This window comes from Misgurnus anguillicaudatus, chromosome 22 (genome assembly GCF_027580225.2).
Source record: "Misgurnus anguillicaudatus chromosome 22, ASM2758022v2, whole genome shotgun sequence".
In the NCBI taxonomy this organism is placed as follows: domain Eukaryota; kingdom Metazoa; phylum Chordata; class Actinopteri; order Cypriniformes; family Cobitidae; genus Misgurnus; species Misgurnus anguillicaudatus.
In genome coordinates, this window is record NC_073358.2 from 39,177,261 (window position 1) to 39,200,247 (window position 22,987).

Below are 22,987 nucleotides of genomic sequence, written 5' to 3' on the forward strand. Positions count from 1 at the left end.
CGCCCCACACATACGCAACCCGGCATTTGATTTGATTTGATTGGCTATAAGTGTGTTTTGGTAGTCGGCCCGTCTTCTTTTCCAACGCGTTTTTCAAACATCGTGGACTCCGCCTTTAATCTCATGAACTACTTCATGAGTCATCCTCAATAGTTGTTTTACAGTTTCTTGGTCCAGTATGACTGATCTTATGCAGTATTTTACTTGTATTATGCAGAGTTGTGGCATAGTGGCTTATGCTCACGACACAGAAAAGCTGTTGTGCTTGCAGGGATTTAGATTCAAATCCATCTCATGTCTTTATCCCATTTCTCTTCTGTCTCTCTCTCTGTTTTCTTGTGTCCACTGTACCGTCAGCACAAAAACTATTCACTAGAAGTTACACTCATAAGACTGCATGTGCAAGCAAGTTATATTCAACCATTTAAACTCATGGCCATGTAAAACCATTTCGTTTGGCATGACAAAAAGGAGGCATGTTGTTATCCTTAAGCATTTTTACAGAGCTCCACCCACATTAAACATTTCTGATAAACAAGAGTTTATCCACGTAAAAGTATCCCACTCATGGATGACTTTACATAAAATAAACATATTCCCACTGAAAAATTTATGTAAGTGCTTTAACAAAAATACAAGCTTCACATTTTTGATGTTAATACCTCCAGAATGCCATTAGCCCCTGGACTTCTGTTTTTTTAAAGCGTTATCATACACACATATTCTTCTTTTTACATTATTTTCTGGAGGAATTGACAAAACATCTCTTGTTTTAGGCAAGGGGAGAACCATACCGGCCCCCCAGCAGCCTTTCTGCACCGGTGAGCCGCTTCGATCGACCCCGGGCACGTGATCGCCCCAAACCACGGCGGAGACCTCGCCCAAAAGAGCCCGAGGAGCCACGGAGGTCGCGTTCTGCTCCTGCCCAGAGTGTCCCAACCACACCCCAACCTCCTACACATACCATCGAACATGAAGGTTTCCTTTACAGGAAACACGAAGAGGAGGGAAAAGAGAGGAGCCCTAACAGGTGCAGTACATCTTATATGCTTACTAGCTAGGTGTTACCAACCTAATGGCTTCATTTGCAATAACTTTGTGGTACTGTAATCTTTGTGCAATATAGTATCACAAAGACAGTTGTCTCAATCCTTATTACTTGGCATACTGCACTACTGTGTAATTAAAATAACAAGTTACTTTGAATAAATATGCAGTGTACAATCATAACATAAAAATGATTCGGTGATGTCATATTAATATAAATGTAAATTACTAAGTTTATGGCTAACCTTTTTGCACCTCTTGCAGCAAGTCGTGGGTCAACTTGTTTTGCGTGCTCAAACAAGGAGAGATCGGTTTCTACAAGGACGCAAGACACAAGACCACACCCTACAATGACGAGCCACTTCTCAGCCTGGCCATCTGCACCTTTGACACTACCAACGGATACAAAAAGAAGAAGAATGTCTTCATTCTCAGGTATAACTAAACGGGATGATCTTTGTGGCAGGTGCATTTGCACTAAGCATCTTATTTAATACATGAAATCAGTTAGATACATTTTGTGTTAAAACATCTGTAAAGGACTTTATAAAAGGATGCTTTATTATTAGCTAGTGGTTAGAGGTAGCATTAGATTGGGCAAAAAATCTATTTAGTGAAACATCATTAGTTGTGGTCATTTTCTGTGGTCTATTTTCCAAAAATATGTGACCCTTGACCTGGTCGTAAGGGTCAATTTTTTGACATTGAGATTTACAATACTGTGCAAAAGTCTTACTGTGGGTTCACACCAGACACGAGTTCAATGATTTGCGCAAGTAGATTACATACAAAATCAATGCAAAGACGCGATCAGACACGTCCTCGCGTGGGGCGATGTAAGTGACGCGATATGGGCCACGCGTTTGCAGCAAAAACACACGCTATTCGCAGCAAAAAACACGCCATTCGCAGCGAAAACACAAGCTATTCGCCTCAAACGAGTTGAAAAGATTCAACTCGAGCGAAAAATTCGCATGACACAAAGTTAACTCCCACGAGTAATCTAGAGTGAGTAACGTGATGCCCTGCGTTTGGTGTGTACTTAGTATTACCGTAAACCAGCCGCGTTTGGGGCGTCAAAATCGTGTCTACCGTGCCTAGTTTGCCACTTGAACAGTTTGAGTTTACTCGCTTCATTCATGCGTCAAAGTCGCGCGTGAAATTCTAGTCATCGAGACATTCACACGGAAATTCGTGTCATGGGAGGGGCTTCTGTGACCCCGCTCGCTTCCTGTAATCATGTCACTACTAGTGCAAGCTCCTGATTGGTTAATGAGGCGCGTTTTTCCACCAAAGTTACAATTTTTTTTTACAAAAGTTGCGCAACTAGACGCGCGAATGAGGCGGAATCGCGTCTACTGCGCTGCACTAAATGCCTCATTCGCGCCGCAAGACGTGCATCGACGCTTCTTTACATTGCCTTAAAATTGAAATGACGCCTCTTCCGCAGTTGGTCTGAACACAGCTTAAGGCCACCACCACCAGCTTTGTTGTTTTAGTAAAGTTTTAATGTCCATCCATATTTATTTTTTAAAAACAAAACACTTTTCAGAACTAAACGTCTTCTTCAGGCATCAGTCAGTATTTAGTATGACCTTTCTTGGCACGAAACACATCTTGAGCTTTTTTGAGGAGGCTGAAGTCCTGAAGTCATTCAGTTAGAATTAGAATTAGAGATTTAATTTAATTTAGGTTTAAGAGATCCTGCAGTTGCCTGCTATTGGTCTAGTAGAAGGAGCGTTTACCCTAAATACTTGACACTTCAGTTTATACTTTTATACTGTTTTTAACACTACATACAAATTTCCTGTACTTTCTGGTTGTATTCTAATAAAGCGAATGAGAAATAATTATATATGATCACTATACCATTGCAAAAACAACAAATCTAATGGTGGCCTAAGACTTTTGCAAATGTATACATCATAAAAATAAATAAATAACACTTTCCATTGATGTATGGTTTGTTGGGTTAGGACAATATTTGGCAGAGATACAACAATTTGCAATCTGCAATCTGAGGGTGATAAAAATCAAAATATTGAGAAAATCGCCTTTTAAAGTTCAAAGTCCATATGAATTCTTTTAACAACACATATTACTAATGAAAAGGTTTGTTTTAGCACTTTCTACTGGCTTACTGCTGTAATTACTTTGTGGATTGAATGGAAAAACATGAAAACGGAAATTTAATGGGATATTCCCAAAGTGTGGGTAGCAAGGAGAGCAAGTTTATAGGCGAGTTCCTGGCCAATTTTGGGATTTGAGATTTTGGTGCATCCACGCTCAAAGTAAAGTTTTGATAAATTTACAAAATATCTTCATGGAACATGATCTTTACATAATGTACAAATGATATTTGGGATAAAAGAAAAATTTTAAATTTGGATGTATTTTTGGCTTTTCTACAAATATACCCAGTGTGATTATGACTGGTTTGATGGTCCAGGGTCACATATACACAGATGTATGCATTTAAACTAAAATGTAAGTAAAACGAATAAAAAAATTAAATCTACCAAAATGAATTTGCTTAACTATAGCCTCAAGGACAGTCAAGACACCTCAAAACAATTTTCATTGGGATCTGAAAGCTTAGGAAAAGAATAGCTTTTACCACATTTTATCTTGATATGATTATGATTTTTTCAGGACCACTGCTGATGAATACATCTTCCTGGCCAAGGATGAGGTATGTCAGACATGCCCCCCAAAATAAGAATCGAATAGCTGTAATCTATTGTTGACATACACTTTGGTCGATGTTCTGCATGGTAAATGATCAAGCATTAAAGGGACATTCCACTTTTTAAAAAAAATACTCATTTCCCAGCTCCCCTAGAGTGAAACATTTGATTTTTACCGTTTTGGAATCCATTGCATCTGATTAGATGATTACAAATGGCTACAAATAACCAAAGAGTTTTTAATATTTATTTAAAACTTAAAGCAACACTATGTAGTTTTCATGTAAAAATGATTTACAGCTCCCCCATGTGGTTGAAAAGCGCAACAGTGCCTGGTATCAGACACTCTTCTGCAGGCAGGGGGAGGGGCGGGGCTGTGTTTCCTACCCTCCATCGCCACTTTCAGAGTGTGCTTGTAGCAGCTAGGAGGCTGCTCAGGTTGCAGCAACAGAACAACTTTTAACTGGACAAATTGTACTATCACTGAAATAATTTTAGAGACATTATTTAAAGGTAAAAAAAATACATAGTGTTGCTTTAACTCTTCTGTAGTTACATTGTGTACTAAGACCGACAGAAAATTAAAAGTTGTGATTTTCTAGGCTGATATGCGTAATGATATTATGCAGCAGCCGAAACTAATTCCCTCAGTAACTTTCAATGGCAGGGGACTATTTTGGGCAGTGCGTAATATCATTGCACCTGCTGCAGCCATGTTACAGCATCAGAGTCCTTTATTATTACGCCAGAATGGGAGTATAGCTCCTAACCATATCTGCCTAGAAAATCACAACTTATAATTTTATGTCGGTCTCAGCACACGATGTAACCACAGAAGAGTCAAGCCTCAAATAGGAAAAACATTGAAACTCCTTGGTTATTTTAAGAGCAATGCTAATGGTCTAATCAGATTCAATGGATTATGCTAAGCTATGCTAAAAGTGGTACCGCCAGACCCGGAGATCAGCTGAATGAATTTCAAAACGGTAAAAATCAATTGTCTAACTGTAGGGGAGCTGGAAAATGAGTATATTTTAAAAAAGTGGAATGTCCCTTTAAACAAGACCACTTGTAGCATAACTGTTAGAGGATGATGCCAACAACTTCAATGTCATGGATTTAATACCCATGGAATGCGTGTACTGAAGTCAAAAGCATCTGCCAGATATTAATATGTGGTAGTTTATTGTATAGCAGTCTTAAGCCCAGTAACTAAACCAGTCACAGCTACATTTAAAGTGTCCATGTGTTTTCCCTGTCTCTCAGGAGGATCTGAAGGGTTGGGTCAACAGTATCAATGCTAGCCTAAAAGAGATTGAAGAAATTGCCAAGTGGGAAAAAGCCACCAACTCCTCCACTGACCCCGACAAATCAGAGCGTAAGGAGCGATCTGAAGGGGCGGAGCCATCGGAGGGGGCGGAGAAATCTGAACGATCAGACCGATCAGATAAAATAGAGGGATCGGACAAAAGCTCAGAAAAGAGGGACGCATCCGAGAAAGAAAGCGGAGAGCGAGGAGGAAGAAGAGAACGAGGGGAGAGAGCGGAAAGGGGCGAACGGGGCTCCAGGGGTTCCAGCACTTCTGGGAAAAGCAAATGACTCATCTCTCCACACGTTTATTTATTCATCCATCCTTCCATCTTTTCAGAGAGAAGACAGGACCCGTGTCGCTCTGTCTCCGTGTCTCTGTTTGTCCTGACAGTCCGATTTCAGGACGGACGCCATTGATCGTGTCCCCTGAAATGTCTGTTCCGATGCGTGTCTGTGTGCGTGCCAATAAGTTAAAGAGAACGTATATGAAAAACAGTATCCCAGCAATCAGACGGGCCCGTTCAGCCGCCCTGCTCGACTCTCACAGAAAAGGCACTTTAGATTATTGAGGAAGACTATAGCCCTTGATATTTTAGAAGCGTTTTCTTGAAGCAATATACTGTATGTAGTAACTGATACCGCTTGTTTTAGCTGCTCTGCTCTTCCGAGCTTGTGCAAGATAGAGAAAGTACTCGAGGGAAATCTGTGGTAGATGTGATTCTCCTGTTTGACACCCTTTCGCGCCCCCACACAGACATACACACTCACTCAGTGCATTATGGGTAGGTGTTCGGTATGGAACGCCATTTTCTCTCTCACCTGAGGCTGTACACGTCTTCCACCCGCTTCCTGTAATAAAGGTTTAAATCATGCGAGACACTTTGCATTGCGTGATTCGGTAAAGGGGAGGAATTGCAATTCGTGAATTTAATGTGTAATGATTGTCTGGCAATGTGTGTGTGTGTGTGTGCGTGTGAATGTGCATACAGCTCAGTCCAAAAGGAGCTCAGATGTATTACGTATAATCTCATGGATCGTATTTATTAGGTTATTGCTATACAAATTTAAAGTGCAAGGTTCTCTCTATTCTTTCCTGAACTAAGAGGAGCTAAGAACGATCAGCCACCCTCCGTATGTGTACAATAATGCTGCTTTTTATCATCTTTGCCCCTCACATCATCCTTTGATTGTAAAATGTTTAGTACACATAAAAATAGGGTGTCTGTGACTTTGTCATGCTATAACGAAAAGATTGTATATAAATATATAAATATATATAAATATATATTTGTATATATACACACACACTAGTAAACGAGTTTTACTTCTATGAGCTGCAACAACTAATTACAGTAAAAATATCATTTTTATCAACATACGAAAATGTAACATATAAAGAAAAACAATTAGTTGTTTAAATTGCTCCTGGCTCCTGAATTTAGCCAGTAAACATGCGTCGTGTAAGTCGCCTGTTTTGTAGTCTCTCGCATAGAGAAACGCAGAGACTCTTGCCACTACGGTTTGTGTATGGCCAGGGCAAAAGACCAGGATCCTTGTAAAAAGAAATTCCCATTCAAATGCTCAGAGACTGTGATTGGGTTTAATTTATATATTAAGACCGTCTCTTGACTGCTGTTGAATTTACTAAAACAAGGACGATGATTTTCCCCTAAACCGAATAAACAGGAACCGTTAAAAATCTAATTTGTCAGTTTTTAAAATGTTTTTTTCTTCACTAGATTGTACCGACGGTTCAGTGGCTCAAGTTTTAAATTATGAATCACCTTGCTGAGGTCAAGCTTTTTTCTCTTTGGCTATTTTCACCATACAAAGTTCCTCTAATTTTTCAGTCACTACCACTAAGAAGTTCAGACTCTTCACTGGCCTCATCGTCTATGCAACATCAAATGTCTGCATCATTCTCTAGGGCAGTGTTTCCCAATCCTGGTCCACGCAAACCCTCTCCCAGAATGTTTTAGTCCCTGTCCCAAATGGTGCACTTTATATGGACTTTTGAGCTTGTTGCCTTAAATTGCGCGTGTTCGCCTAGTCTACGAGTCCGTAGGGTGTGCCATTTGTCATTTTTACGCTCCAAAGTGTGCTCATCAGCGCCCCCTTTGCACCCTAAAAGGTGTTCTAAGTGAATTTACGCGTTTTAGACCATAAAACATTTTTTGTTACATACAGCAAACATCTCCTCATTATCTGCTTGCTGCCTGTCCGCTGATCAAACTGTAAAAAAGCGATCTCTGTAGACAGCCCAGGCTTCACAAACGGCAATAACAACACAGTGGCCAAACCTAGCACCACGAAACAAAACATCAACAAAAAGTGACGTCTCACAGATTCGCTTAGAACGCCTTTAATGAGGTCTTCAGCGAAGCCCGCACTGCTGCAGGAAAGCGCAATCAGACAAATCAGACGACGGATGGGAGGAGTTCACACTGACGGGCAACTTCTCTTCCTATTTCAAGCGTGACCCTCGAGTCTGTCACAAAATACGACTCCAGGGTGTCCTCGTCAAAGGTCCCTAAGGTCTGCACTACATGATGTCATCAAGTGTGGACTCTAAGGAAGCCCACAAGTCCAGAGTGTGACATTTGGGACAGGGCCTCAGATGTTGTCTCATTTAAAACACCTGATTCAACTCATCAGCCCATTACTGTGGGTTCACACCAGCCGCGTTTGAGGCGTCAAATTCGTTTCTACCGCGTTTAGTTTGCTGCTTGAACATTTTGAGTTTACTCGCTTCATTCGTGCGTTAAAGCCACGAGTGAAATTCTAGTCATCGAGACATTCATGCGGAAATTCGCATCATGGGAGGGGCTTCTGCAACTCCGCTCGCTTAACGCGGCGTGTTTTCCCCCGAAGTTAAAATTTTTCAACTTGCGTGTTTCCCGCCACAACGCTCAATTCGCGCCATTCTAGATGCACAAATGAGGTGGAATCACGTCTACCGTGCTAAACGCCTCATTCCTGCCGCGAGACGCATTCACTTGCGTATAAATGGAAGTCAATAGGAAGGAAAGTCTAGTGTGATTGTGGCTTTAACCATTCTGGAAGGAGTCTGATGAGATAAATCAGGTATTTTAAATAAGGTAACATCTAAAACTTTCTGGGAGGGGTTAAGCGAGGACCAGAATTGGGAAGCACTGCTCTACGGTGTTAAATCATGTAGAATGTGGAAAAGGATATTTCATCCAGAAATGTTGTTTCACCCTCATGTTGTTCTAAACCTGTTTGAGTTTCTTTATTCTGTTGAACACAAAAAAGGACATTTTGAGAAATTGTGGTACACGTTGACTTTGGGTCTTCTGTGGCAGTCATTGGGTTTCATCAACTGTGTGGTTAAAAAAATCTTAAAGGTGGGGTGCATGATTTTTGAAAAACACTTTGGAAAAGGTAGTCTGGCAGACTACTAAAACACACTTGTAGCCAATCAGCAGTAAGAGGCGTGTCTACTAACCAACATCGTTGCCTGGGCTGCGTATGTGTGGGGCGGGTCTATCAAAAGAAGGTCCAGATTCTATTGGGGTAGGGGCGTGTTTGTTTAGATGATTTTAAATGTCAACATTGGCTTTCAGAGATCATGCACCCCACCTTTAACAGAAGAAAGAAATGCATACAGGACAACATGAGTGTGAGTAAATGATGACAAAAACTATCCCTTTAAGTACAATTATAAGTAATCACACTTACAATGCCACCTGTGGCAAATTTTTTCAAACAAATTCCCAAGGTTTCCCCACTGTGAGATGACCTAATGAACTAAAGACTATCCTTTCCCTTTACAGACTGATTGAATGTCCAAAAATTTGTAATTCCCTAATGACTACATAGAGATGGAGATACATAATGGGAAATCCCAGTCAGACAGACTCAGTATGAAAGTAGGCTGCTATGCAGTTAAAACACACCTGCTGGTTAAGCACTTGTGAAAGTATTTCATACAGACGCACCTGACCTCTGATCAGCTTAAATAAAACATGAAGTACTTTGACCTGCATGTAAAGATAAGCTGATGTCTGTTTTCCAACATCTAAAATGTTCAGTGATAGTGCAGAGCTACACCCAACAATGAGCATGCAGAAGTTAAAGAGGTCACATGATACAAAATACATCATCACTTAGAGTACCGGTTAGGCCCAGTCTGGCTACCAGCGTTGCTTAAACCCGGTGTAATAGAGTCAAATCTTCCCAGGACTGAAAGATGTACATTATACGCTGCATAGTAAATGAAGACATTTATTGAGAGCGATTTAAATTTGTACTGTATATCTGCCTCTGATAAATGTGATTAAGTGATGTGTTTGTTACTGAAATGTTGTTGTGTTTGTCTCTGTTTCATCTTCGCTGAAGTAACCGGCAAGCCAACTCCCCTCTCCCACCATCAAATATATCCAAAAAAATATTGGACTTCATTTTGCTTTTGGACGCTTCTGTTTATCCATCATTTCTTTCAGAGTGACCTCATCTGGGGTCTGTCTGCAAAAAGCACAATTTCACCTAAACCAATCTGGAGTATGGGAATAAACACTGGATGCTTTTTCCTACGTCATGCATTTCTAAAAGCCGCCACATGAGTTCAGTGTTGCACAGCAAGTTTATCAGCAGCTGCAAGCACCATCTCAAGATAACTTTTTTTGAACTTCACTTGAACTTCTTTTTATCTGCAACGTTTGACCGATATTGTCAATATACGATCCGAACTCTATATTTGTCTGTGATGCAATTTACTTTTGCTAGCTTTGCTTAATTTCTTTAGTTCATCATCTGCCCGCTTGACCTCACCAGCAAGTCTTTTGTTTTTATAATTTTGGAAAGAATGAAAAAAAACAAGCCCTAAAATAAAGGAGGGGCGTGTGGGTTTCCCTCCTTTATCCAAAGTCAGTCGTTTTACACATGAAACTAAAGAAAAATACTTATCAAGTTGCATGAAAGAGAATATAGAGGTGATTTCTATGCAACAGTTGTGCATGTTTATCAAAAGGGTTTCAATCTTCAGCAAAGCACTGGGTTTGATTGATGATGATGATGATGATGAAATGAGTGGAATGAGCAGATGACTTGTATAGAAATGAGACATTAAATCATTTATGAACTGATATCTGCACTAATTCATAAATACAGGTTGTATATATCACTGTGCTGTGGAGTCTTGATTTCGGTGACTGTGTGTTTGCATTCATGGGTGTGGTTAAATTCTGCCGATCTGAAATCACTGTTTAAAACATCGTTTAAAACATGCATTTGAAAAAGCAACACTCGTCAAACATCATCTTTATTATCATAAAAATACCTGAAAAGGTTTGAAGAACAGGTATATAAATATCCTTAAGCCATTTCCTGGAGCTGCGTATGGTTCTTCGTCTGCAGCGCATTTTGAGTTTCTGCACGAGAGCGCCCTCTGGCTTTTGATGTAACGGCATTTCACCTTAATAATTCATTGAGAAGCATAGCAAAGCATCATAGGACGATCGATCGGAGCATCCCTAGTTTAAACAATACAAAAATAGAGATTTGTTTACCTGGTTGGGTTTCACCTTTCTAATTGAAATAATAAGTAGAGATGCTCCTATATATAGCTCAGTGGTAGCGCATAAGATTATGGGTTCAAACCCAGGGAACACACAATAATGCACTCTCTATCAGACTGTTGGATTTATGTATCATTGTAGATCTGAATTGACATCAGTTAAACACCTGAAAAGTTGGTTCATAAGCCTCAGGTAATGGAAAAACAAGTAGAAAACACTCATATAGTTATTCAAATTAAGTATAACTTAAAATAACAAATAAAATCTGACTAATCTGGTAAACATATGTTTAGCTTTACATTGAAAGTAGAGCCTCATGCTGAATTTCGAAGCGAAGGCAGCAACATGAGACTTCAAAATGTTTTCGGCCTATGTACTGTCTTAAATGGCACTGCATGTACATTATATTATACAGCATCTTTTTCAATTTCTGCTGCAATCATTTCATCACTTTGTCTTTTGCATTACAGATAATCTGATACTCGAGTAATCATGTGTCCTTATATAAGTGCTGCTGTCATACCTAGATGAATAAGGTGCAATTTTATAAAACTAAAAGCTACAATATACACTTAACTGACATGAAGTTTATATACAGTATTTGTCCTCAGGGTCATTTGTTTAGGTTAGTAATGCCAATAACACATGAAGTCATTTTTTAAATCATAATTTTATTTCTGCAAGACTTCACATATTGTTTCAAAACAGCTTTTTATACCTTAACATTTTAAGTTACATAAACATAATTTGGACCACAAAACTGGCAAAACCTGCTTACAAAATTCAGGTAAGCAAGACAAGACAGATTCAGATTTGTAATGGTAAGTAATGCTTTGGTTAGTTTACAGACAAATGTTTACAAAATATGATAGTATTATATATTTTTAATATTATATTATAATAATATTATAACAGGACAGTCCCGTTTTCTGGTGTTTTATTCTCCACAAACCCACAAAAATACAAATAAATAAACACATTCTAAAAGGTTTTGTCTCTATTTTTTATTTCTTAAATAATTACAAGATTTCAATATTTTGACCATTGAACCAAATATCCCTGCCTTTTATTTTAAAATCTGGTCACTTTAATATATTTGACTGTGTTTGATACACAGAAAGTTGATCAGAAAGTTAAGTATAATTTAAAGTCTTATTTTTTTAAATTAAAGTACCATAAAATATATGTTAAAGTGGACATACCATGAAAATCTGACTTTTTCCATGTTTAAGTGCTATAATTGGGTCCCCAGTGCTTTTATCAACCTAGAAAATGTGAATAAGATCAACCCAGTAACTTAGTTTTGGTAAACCATTCTCCACAAGCATGTGAAAAAATAGCTCATTGAAATTTGGCTCCCCTGGTGATGTCAGAAGGGAATAATACTGCCCCTTAAAGCAACACCAAAGAGGTTTTTTTACCTTAAAATAACGTTTCCAAAAAAGTTTCAGTGGTTCATCCACTCAAAACAGGGTAAACGGCACTTTCACATTTGCTTTGCAGCCCTCTATCGGCCAAAACCGCACTAAAGAAGTTTCCAACCGTTGGGTAGCGGTCCTGTAGTTCGAGTGAAAACTACAAAAACTTGCTTTACGGCAGACCTACAATCCAATCAGAGCCAGCAAGTTTCACTTTTTGAATGGAATTAGTGAAATAAATCAACTTTTTGATTTCTAATTATATGACCAGCACCTGTATGTGAGCTAATGTTAATCTAGAGAGTGTTGATGTACAGTTAAGGGCTGTCAGTCAAAGGATCGTTCTGAATAGTGAGCCGAACAACAGATGCAGAACAACATTATCCTCTGTGTTATTCTTCTCCACCATCCTTATTGATCACTCATGATCTACAAAGCAAATAATTATTATTGTGACATTGTGTCATTACATATGAATCATATATTTAAAACAGTAACTAAACCGAACTGGGCTTACTGTCACTTGAAGATCCTGGTTTTATCCACTGTGGAGAAAAATTACATAGTGAATAAGTTAGATACAGTTTAATACTTGTTTTGTTTACTCTGCCATTAGAGAGGTTTATGTTTTATTTGTTATAACCACAGATTCTTATGAAATGTTTTAAATAATAGATAAAGGACTGTTTCCCCCCCCCCCCAAAAAATATTCTGTCATCATTTACTCACCCTCTTGTTTTTTAAACCTGTATGAGTTTCTGTTAAATACAAAAGAAGATATTTTAATAAATGTTGGTAACTACACAGTTGACGGTACCTCCTATAGGAAAAACAACTCATACAGGTTTTGAACAATGAGGGCGAGTAAATAATGACAGAATTTTCAAACAAAAGACTTCTTCGATTTCTTTTCCTTTAAATTTTATTCAGTAAAGCATATGGAAGCAGATCCATACATTCCTTGCAACTGAAGCAATACAGAGGAACTATATTTTATGGCGCAATAGCACTCCTGGAAGCACCTCGACTCGCCTGAAAAGTCCGCTCCCCTTCTCACTCTCATAATGGGAGAGGGAGGGTGTTACTGCGCCGAGTCCAAGTACTCCCAGGAGTGCTCTTGCGCCGTGGAATGTAGTTCCTCTTTTGAATCTGCTTAGAAAAGTGCTGCGTTTTGTTTTGTGCCACCAAGCTTGCTCGTATGGCTACTCGTCTTAAATAGGAAAAACGTTGATGTGTTTGGTCACTTCTAACTTTATCTCTAAATGGTACAATTAAATGAATGGGGCTAAGCTAAATGCTATCGAAGCGTCACAGCGCCCTCCAGTGCTTACGTGCACACACACAGATGATAGAGGGATGTATCAACAATTCTTAGTTAAGGTAATAACATATTTTAATGTTGAAAATGAGTAGACTATTCCTTTAAGCCTAATGTATTTATAAGGAAATAAATTTTCCTTACATCACTTCCTCATGCCAAGAGCATTTGTTTGAAAACAAAACAATGGAAAACAGTGATTTTATGTTCTGTAATACCTGCTCTGTTGCACTGATGTATAGACATACATTTTAATTAGTGGTGGGTAGTGATGGGGAAAGTGACTTTTAAAAGTAATGCATTACAATATTAAGTTACTCCCCAAAAAGTAACTAATTACGTTACATAGTTACTTTTCATGGAAAGTAATACTTATGTTACTTTTAAGTTACTTTTGCATTACTTTAGGCGTTACATGCTTAAGGCTTGATCTCTTTCAGGCCTTGCAGGTGTTTTTATTACTGAGAAGCTCTGCATTCAGAAATTGCATTTTCCATCACAAAAATGTCAAGCTCTGGCCTACCACATCCGTTTCTGACTCCAACTCGCGCATGCATAGAGTTTGCATAATTCTACATGACTACATTCAGTTTAATTCAGTACATTATTATTTTTAAATCAAATTAATTAAACTGAGAAGTAACTTGCATTACTTTTTTAAACAAAGTAACTCAGTAAGTAATTAATGTGTACATTTAAAAAGTAATGCATTACCTGTTACTTCAGAAAAGTAATATTATTATGTAATGTACGTTTACTTGTAACGTTTACTAACACTGGTGGTGGGTCATGCTTACCCCTATTGTTGGGACATAAATGGAAAACCCAACCTTTTGGGTTGTAATTTGTTTCATCCCAGAATGCTGGGTTGTTTAACCCATTTTTTGGGTTAATTTAACCCAACAGTTGGGATTGTTCCTTTTTGACCCAACAATAGGTTAAGTAGAACCCAGCTTTTTTTTAGATTGTAGTACATTTTAGTAGGCTGTTTGGTAGTTATGTGTTTTTACCTGTGTAAAATTTGACCATTGTGAAGACCAAAACAATGATTTGTTGCAAGATGACTTGTCTGTTTCAAAAAATTGACATTGTTACTGACTAGTATGTGAAATTGCAGACAAAACACAGGGATCTTTGTAAAGTATCCTACTGTATTATTTAAACCAAATAAAGGTTACTTAACCAATAGGTTAACTTATTACGGAAAAGTAAATTTTCAAACCTACTTTGACGTGGAAAATCTCCCACTCTCTTCCCCTGTGCAGAAAAATACAAGGTGACCTAAGTAACAGTGACCTGTAGGGCTGGGTATCGATTCAGATGTTCTGGATCGATTCGATTTCGATTCATAAGCTACCAGATCTATTCGATTTCGTTTCTCCATTCGATTCCGGTTCTCTGATTTTTATACTTGATTCTTGATTCAATTGAATGAATATAGATTTAATACAAATACTTGATTTATAAAAAAAAACAGTGAACATAAGTTTACAAGTGGGTAATTAATAAAAATAAATTAAGAGCCACCAACCTGTATATTACACTTTTTTATTTTAGGTACACTTGGGTATATTAAAACAGAACCCATCTCTAATTTTAAATGCATCAAACAGGATCAGGTTATTTCATAAAAAAAAATCGATTTGTGGCCTTTGAGAATCGATTTTTATTTGACCATGTAAAAAAAAAACGATTAATCGAAAAAATCATTTTATTTGCCCAGCCCTATAGTGACCTGATGTTTTAAAATAATTTTAGGCAGTATTCATAATGTGTGGATCATCTTGTTAAATACCTGCTCCTTTAACCAGTTTACAACTTTATCCACCGCTTCATGATTCTTTTGACACTTCAGTAATCCCGTGTCCTCATAGAACAGACAGTCCACTGTCAGTATATCCTTCCTGTTAACACATCTACTGCTGTCTGGTACAGTTTTCTCTGGGTCAAACGTGTGATGTAGCACAACCAGAACATTCAGCTTAGATGCTATTCAAGGAAACAGATCAATATAAAGGTAAATATGTTTTAAGTTGCCTTAAAATATATCGTCTTTACACTGATTATTTACAGGAACAGTATGTAGGATTGTGGCCAAAACTGATATTGCAATCACAAAACTTGTGGCTAAAACTCATAATGCAATCGCGCAACTGGTGGCCAATACACAACATGACAACATAAACATCAGTTGAGGGCTGCAACTCCACTTTTTAAATGACAATATCCTGGCCAGACCACTGTTGTCAGTGATATAAGTATTTGAAATAAAAATGATTTCTTCATGTCTAGTGACATATTAGGGCCATTTTATGATTCATTGATATTCATTTTTTACATACTGTTCCTTAAAGAAATAACTAATGTTTATTTTCTTGCATTTCTGTTTGAATGGTGATAACATAAATTACCTGTGGAGTCATCAAATCTCTTTAGTGCTGCTTCAATATCAGTTCCAGCTCGAGAGACAATAGGACAGAAAACCAAAACGACATCACTCTCATCCACTGTAGGAGCTTTCTTCAGACGCTTAATGCGGGAACTCAGATTGTTGAAAAATCCCACATGAGAGTCGTTTGTTTTTCCACTCAAAATGCTGCAAACTTTGACCTCCCCTATGAAAGGTAATAGTATGAAACAGCATAGTTTTGAAAATGGATGTATTTATAATGGATCAGTTCTGAACAATGAATATAAACCAGAACAGCAATGTACAGTAATATGAGTGACTAAAAAAGCAGTTATTTTGTGAGCCCTCTTATTGATAAAAAGACTGACCTGTGTTTCTTAATTGTGCCTCTTGATCTGTTTTCCTCTTTTTAGATTCCACTTCCTCAGATTTACTTTCATCCTATAGATACATTAAAGATAAGGTAAAATCATTGACATATATTTGTAAATAAAACAGTAATAGGTGTTTGCACTACAAAAGCAAAATGTGCAGATTGATAAAAAACTGGAATAACTTACCTCCGTAGACCTTTTTCTTTTTTGTAGTTGAGATTTAACAGGGTTCTTAGTTGGACATACTCTTTCCTGAAGAGAAAAATATAACATGATCTTAAATTTTTGTAGTCAGTGATATGCAGTTTTCATTATTCATTAGTGATAAATACTGTAGCTCACCTTCTCTTTTAACCATTTCTCAACTTTGTCGATAGCATCATGATTCTTCTGACACTCCAGTAATCCTGTATCCTCATAGAACAGACAGTCCACTGTCAGAATATCATTCCTGTTAACACATCTGCTGCTGTCTGGTACAGTTTTCTCTGGCTCAAATGTGTGATGTAGCACCACCAGAACATTCAGCTTAGATGCTATTCAAAGAAAAAAGTATTGAAGATATTTTAAAAATTAATAATTTTGTGTTTTCTTAAAAACATGATGATAATAAATAACTAACCTGTAGAGTCTGTGAATCGTTTCAGTGCTGCTTCAATATCTGTTCCAGCTCGAGAGACAATAGGACAGAAAACTAAAACAACATCACTCTCATCCACTGTAGGAACTTCCTTCAGTTCAGGGATTTGGTTCATCAGAGTATCAATAAATCTCCTGTGAGAGTTATTTGTTTTTCCAGCCAAAATGGAGCAGAGTTTGACTCCCCCTGGAAAATGCATGAAATAAGCATGAAATAAACATGGGAAAATACAAATATTCAATATAATGCTGTTTTGTGTGAGGAGCCTTTTCCTCCAATGTCTGTACGTGGACATAGGCATGCTTGTAAATTATACATAAATATTAAGTTGTTTGTTTTCTTGTCAAAATCTGAATGTAAAATAAAGACCAGCATTTGTCGTTTAAACCAGTAACTGCTGACCTGAACACAGCTGTTGGTGTGTTTCCTGTTGCTGTTGTTTACTGGTTTCCAGGTTTTGGACTGTGTTCTTTGGTATCTCTTTCTCACTCATCAGTTTCTTCAGATTCTCCATCTCTGTGTTTTTCTCTTTTAGCTGATTTTGCATCTCCTCATATTCTTTGTTTTTTTGCAATACTTGTTTCTCTAACTGTTGGATTTGTGATTCTTTATTTTCTAGAAGAACAGATTTTTCTTTCAGTTGTTTTGTCGTGTCTGTAAGTTTGGTTTGCATTTCTTTAAGTTGTTCCTTCATCTCCATTTGGGTCTTTACATATTTTTCCAGTTCTCTGTTTTTGTCATCTAGTTCACAGTTTTTACTTTCTATTTTTTTCTTCAAATCCATCACCGTCTCCTTTAATTCAGTTGGTTCCTGTTTGCTTTGATCTTTGAAAGCCTCGACAAACTTTTGGTTGGGTTCCTCTACATTATTCAATACAAGCTCTGAAAGAGGGAAATAACATTAAAATATGTGTTTCTTGTGCCTGTCCTGATGTTTAATAGACACTTTAACAATATTCACCTGAGGATTGCTCCATTTGTTCTCTCTGTCTTTTATCCCATGAATTTTTTATCTGTTAAAGTAAAGAAATCAGTCTTAAGAATTATTCAACATATTAAATGCAATTCATATCATATCTGGAAATATCATTACTCTGTTAAAATGTTGAAAAGTGTAAATAACTGACCGCTAATGTTACTGACTGTACTCTATGATGGATTAGTTTTTGATGGATGGATGTGCTTTGTGGAGCTTTAAAATGAGGCACTATCCAATTCTATTATACACTCTAAAAAAACAACCGGTGCTATATAGCACCAAAACTGTTGCTTTGGATTGTTATCATAGAAGAACCGGTTTTAGTGCCATATAGCACCGGTGAAGCACCACATATGGTTCTACAAAGCACTATATGGTTCTACACAGGTGCTTCACTGGTGCTTCACCGGTGCTATATGGCACTAAAAACGGTTCTTCTATGATTACGATCCAAAGCAACAGTTTTGGTGCTATATAGCACCATTTGTTTTTTTAGAGTATAGAGCTGAAAAGAGCCAGGATATTATTTAAGATAAGCCTGATTGAAAGCAGAAAATAATATACTGTACACCTGCTTGGGGGGGGGGGGGGGGTGAGTAAAATATGGTCTAATTTTCATTTTGGAGTGACCTATTCCTTTAAGATCAATCTTCTGGTAATATCTCCTACATAGATGTCAAATAAAAACATTTGATTTGATTTTTACATTTTTTAAACCTCTCTGTTTTTATATCACTAGAAAATCCAATGCACACTGAACAACATTGAATGAATTAATAATATTCATAATAAACAGTTGCTTACCTTGCGTATTGTCAGATGAAAACTTTTGCTTTGAATAGTTGGTGGACGTACTCTTGCTAAGAAGAACATTGCGAAGATCATTACTTATGATTTTTTTTAAAATAAGCCTTCAAAAATATATGTGAAACCTGCAAAAAACCATCTGCTCTCATGTGCATTTAAGTTTAATCAACTTATGTTTTTTAGTGTTACCAATTAACCCTCAAATGGTCTTCTTTTTCTGTTTACACTATTGGCTCTTGTGGTCTATATGACCCCAAAATTGAAAGGATAATTGTAAGAAATATATACATTTTCAATAATACAAATAATATTTTTTTGTTTACTTCTCATCTATACAAGAAAGCTGTGTGTTGAGATTTGAAGTACTTTATTACTACTAAATTCCTCAACTACACCAAAAGTTTGCCTGAAAAATATCACATTTTTTATGAAACGTTCACATAAATTATGATCTAAATTTGATTTAAATTGTTTTTAGATATTGATATAGATGTTATGTGTTGAATTCGGCCATCTGTTGTTTAGAAGAAAAAAACATAAAAGAATTACAGTTTATGAATGAAATCAATTTGACCAGCAGAGGCCCATAGAGACCTATTCATTTTACATGATATGGGCAACTGCTTGCATTACTATAGTAATATATTTTGTGAATTTATGTATATATAAACGTTAGAAAGGACATTAAAATAAATATTATTTTGAAATAAATATTTGCATTTTGAAATGTCTGTTTGTACAACATGCCACAAAAATTTGACTGAATGTGTGTGTGTGTGTGTGTGTGAGAGAGAGAGAGAGAGAGAGAGAGAGAGAGAGAGAGAGAGAGAGAGAGAGAGAGAGAGAGAGAGAGAGTGGGTGAGAGATAAAGCGTGTGTGTGTCCATGTCTGTGTGTGTGTGTGATAGATTACTTAGGAAGTCACAAAATTGTATATCTCTGAGATGAAGAGAACCTTTTTTAACTAATGAAATCTCGTTTGGGGTCATATAGACCCCAAGGACCAATTGAGGGTTAAAGTAACTTTTTAAGTTGAAACAACTTTTCACTTTTTACAGTGTATATGTTGATAGCTTTACCACTTGAATTTTTTGAGTCATGTTTGTTGACAATGCATTATAAAAACTGGCCTTCTTTTACTTGCACTGTCATCTCGTCTGTTACGTCTCCACAGATGACCTGACAGAGGTACACGCCAACATCTGACTCTCTGAAGTTCCTCAATAACAAGGAAACATCTCCTCTCTCTAGTAGTTCATGAGAAAACAGATTTACTCTGCCCTCGAAGTTTCTCCCCTCTGTTACCTGCTTTTTCTTATAGATACACACACAGTCTGTCTCCTTAAACCATCTGATCTCCATGTCAACAGCACTGATTTCAGGTGACAGGTAACACGGTACTGTGACATCACACTCCAGATTAACTTCAACACTCTCAGCTGTTTTAGGGACAATGAGCTGAAACCCATCTGTAAAGCAGGATTTTTTTTATTCTAAGCATTTGAAAAACAACTTAAACAAATGAATTCACCTCAAACACAGACTCAAGCATAAGCAAATTATAAAAATGTTTGAATAAAACTTACTGCTGCCTGCAGCTGCCATTACTTTTTTCTTAAAAAAGAGAAAACGTTTTTACAACATTTTTAAAGATGTGCATTGTGAAAGCCAGTGTTGAAAGCACCATAAAACTGATTTCAAAAATGAAGTGTGAATGATAAATGAATGCATTTGTGCTATAAAATATAAATTAAACACTAATGTCCAGCACTAATCTGTTTAAAACAAAACGTTTGTAGCTTATTGCTAACTGCACTTACCTCTCCTGTCCTTCACCACGTCTCCTGTCTTAGCTAATGAATGAATGAATGAAGAACGACTTGAAGCTGGAAAAAAATGTCTCATGAAGCAGTGAGATACGCAAATTTATTTTCAATTCTTTAATAATAACCTTTGCCGAGCGGTGTTTGCTTTGCTGTCACACCAAGAAAACACTTTCACTTTCACTTGCAGCAGAAAAAACAGGTTTGCAGGCACTACAGTACATTCACACATAGCACAGCATCTCATACCTTATAGATTAAACATAGAGAATCTAGCTTGTTTGCTTTTTAAATGAATTTGAATTCAAAATGAGGTAATTTTTAATTAAATACAACCCCAAATTCACATGACACTATAACTACGATTTCCTCATCACCTGGTTAATACATGAAACAAATGTAAATTCAATTAAAAGTCCCGTAAAAAAAATCGAGATTACTCGCGGGATTTACGCTCGAGTTGAATATTTATACGCGGAGACGCGTTTATGGCGAATAGCCCGTGTTTTCACGGCAAACGCGCCGCCCATATCGCGTCATTCGCATCGCCTCATGCGAGGACGCGTCTGATCGCTTCTTTGCATTGACTTTGTATGTAATCTACTTGCGCAAATTGTTGATCTCGCATCTGGTGTAAACCCACAGTATTTATTACGTGCAGACAGAGCTTCTGTTAAATAAACTTATTTTGCATTATATTTAAATCTATTGTCCATTGTATTTTAATTTCTCTAAAATTTCAATTACTATCAATTAAAATAGATTGTCATAGTTTATGTAAGCAAAAGGGGACATTTTACAGATATACACCGCATTCATTTGTAATGATCAGCAATGTTTCAATTTATGAAGTTATCAGGCAAAATCAGATGAAGTGCAGTGATATAGTTCATAATTCAAAAAAGATGAGGTGATGACAGTATAAGTACAGCTAAAATATTCTTTTTATGAACTTGTTCTCACTATATACAAATGCTTTTAATGCTTAACATAGGTAATGAATATAATGTATGTAATGAAAAAAAAAAGTGTTGTAATGGAAATAAAAGTTATTTCCAACCCAGCATTGGGGTCATTCTACAAAAAAGGTAGAAATGCTTGTCCCTTGCTTTTGCAGACCCCTTCATCATTTAATTTGACCCAATAATCCCATAATGATATATATTTAATAAATATAGACTGTCCTTAAAATGATGAGAGAGTTTATTTATTTAATTTTTTTCTTTTTTTAAACTTTTTTTTAAAATGTCTGGTCCTGAAAATTGCCCTGTCCCTTTGATCATACATGGAAGTTGAACTGTGTACTTATTATTTCAAACCATGTTTTTTTTTAAACAAATCAAATTTACATTTACCTTTAACCCTGTATGAATTTACTACAACACTGAAATGGTAAAAATACACTATTAATATGAATAATATCAAATAAATATTTGTCCCCCAAATTTATGTCATTGGTGTTACCCTACCCAAAGCACTTTTATTTTGAAACAATGCATCAGCTCTTTGAAGTTTTTCATGGGTGTTAAGATCTTTACATAAAAATACATTATACTGAATAAGTATGTGATTGTTACATCTCTGATGTAATGGCACATGTTTAATGGCAGACATTTTGTTAAAATATTAGTTTTTTCTGTAAATTGTCATTGGTGTTACCATCATTGGTGTTACTGTCATTAGTGTTACTTCTCTAATGAGTACTTCCTAAACAGTATTCCTTTAACTGACCAACATAAAAGCATAAAAACAAAACAAGATGGAAAATTTTATGAAAGTTTATAAGTTTTATCATATTCATTATCTTTATATCATTATATTCTAATTTTGTCATCGGTGTTACATTGTATCATTGGTGTTAAACCAAGTTTTGGTGTTATGAATGTATTTTTTTGTACTTTCTAGTAATATTTTGTTGTTGATATGGGATGTAAGACATTGTTGATATTTCAGTCTTTGCATCAAAGCCTTTATGGTTGTACGTTTTTGTTTTTTTTTAAGACAAAAGTCAAACTGAGAATCAAATAATTTCATACAATGCTGGGTAAAGATGAAGAATTTAACTAAACAAATATTAATAATCAATTATTTTTCTTGCTGTTATCATTCCTCTACTCAACCTTTAACTAAATACACATAGCCTGGTTAGCCAGACCTACATCAAGATGTAAGGTCTGGCAACTCTTCACACAAACGGCTCAATGCAAGGGGCGGGATATAAGGTTTTCCCTCAAAATGCCTCTGCACGCAATAGGATAGCGCTATGACCAATCAGAGCAACGAAGAAGGTGACGTATGAGTCCCATGCGTTTCCCCACCAGTGGAGCTAATTGGTATATCAAACTTTTACCATAACCAGTCGGCAAAACTCCAAACACATCTTTCTTGCTTAAAAAGGACTTCAGTAGGGTTATTTGCTCTTCACTCAAAGAAAAACATAAGTCTAAGTCCTCCAGAGTCGCGGCCAAAGCCGCTTCAAAAGAAAGCTGTTCGCCAGCAGCAGCAGCCATTCTTTGTTTTCAAGTAGGAACCGTCGCAGGCAGCTCTGTCGTCATCATGTTAAGCCCGCCCCACAGACGCTACACACGATGTGATTGGCCTGACCAAATTTTGGTTTTTGGAGCTGTTAAGTGTATT

At 36.8% G+C, this 22,987-nt stretch overlaps 3 protein-coding genes across 7 annotated transcripts in view; 1 reads left to right on the forward strand and 2 right to left on the reverse strand.

Moving 5' to 3' along the window:
• Positions 1-5,920, forward strand: part of sptbn4a (spectrin, beta, non-erythrocytic 4a) — a 40,976-nt gene extending 35,056 nt beyond the window's left edge. For all 3 annotated transcript variants that reach the window (XM_055198864.2, XM_055198866.2, XM_055198865.2), the window contains 4 exons: positions 777-1,030; positions 1,312-1,482; positions 3,700-3,739; positions 5,001-5,920. In XM_055198864.2, coding sequence (XP_055054839.2) covers positions 777-1,030; positions 1,312-1,482; positions 3,700-3,739; positions 5,001-5,333 — 798 coding nt within the window. In that variant the 3' untranslated portion in view covers positions 5,334-5,920. The remainder of the gene's footprint in view (positions 1-776; positions 1,031-1,311; positions 1,483-3,699; positions 3,740-5,000) is intronic.
• Positions 5,921-11,063: 5,143 nt separating this feature from the next.
• The window catches only part of LOC129439929 (uncharacterized), a 112,370-nt gene continuing 100,446 nt past the window's right edge, over positions 11,064-22,987 (reverse strand). Inside the window, exons 2-12 of one of the 3 annotated variants that reach the window (XM_073860652.1) lie at positions 17,145-17,624; positions 16,725-16,928; positions 16,445-16,638; positions 16,289-16,354; positions 16,097-16,169; positions 15,730-15,933; positions 15,114-15,307; positions 14,545-14,575; positions 14,329-14,387; positions 12,518-12,545; positions 11,064-12,429 (exon numbers count right to left, since the gene is read on the reverse strand). In XM_073860652.1, the coding sequence (XP_073716753.1) occupies positions 12,419-12,429; positions 12,518-12,545; positions 14,329-14,387; positions 14,545-14,575; positions 15,114-15,307; positions 15,730-15,933; positions 16,097-16,169; positions 16,289-16,354; positions 16,445-16,638; positions 16,725-16,928; positions 17,145-17,624 (1,544 nt within the window). In that variant the 3' untranslated portion in view covers positions 11,064-12,418. The remainder of the gene's footprint in view (positions 12,430-12,517; positions 12,546-14,328; positions 14,388-14,544; positions 14,576-15,113; positions 15,308-15,729; positions 15,934-16,096; positions 16,170-16,288; positions 16,355-16,444; positions 16,639-16,724; positions 16,929-17,144; positions 17,625-22,987) is intronic. The other 2 variants (XM_073860653.1, XM_073860654.1) reach the window with 2 other exon arrangements.
• Positions 17,690-22,472, reverse strand: LOC141358760 (butyrophilin-like protein 1). The gene is made up of 5 exons (XM_073860327.1): positions 20,348-22,472; positions 20,114-20,141; positions 19,658-19,996; positions 18,526-18,581; positions 17,690-17,755 (listed from the first exon to the last, which is right to left on the reverse strand). The coding sequence occupies exons 2-5, from the start codon at positions 20,130-20,132 to the stop codon at positions 17,690-17,692; spliced, it is 480 nt and encodes a 159-aa protein (XP_073716428.1). The 5' UTR covers positions 20,133-20,141; positions 20,348-22,472.

Bases quoted from the DNA above. Each gene is read 5' to 3' on its own strand.
- LOC141358760 (XM_073860327.1), bottom strand. The intron at 18,582-19,657 runs GCCAGTTTTTAT...TGTTCTTCTTAG, and splicing joins GACAGTGCAAGTAAAAGAAG to CAAGAGTACGTCCACCAACT. The intron at 17,756-18,525 runs GTAAGCAACTGT...TTACTTTAACAG, and splicing joins TTCATCTGACAATACGCAAG to ATAAAAAATTCATGGGATAA.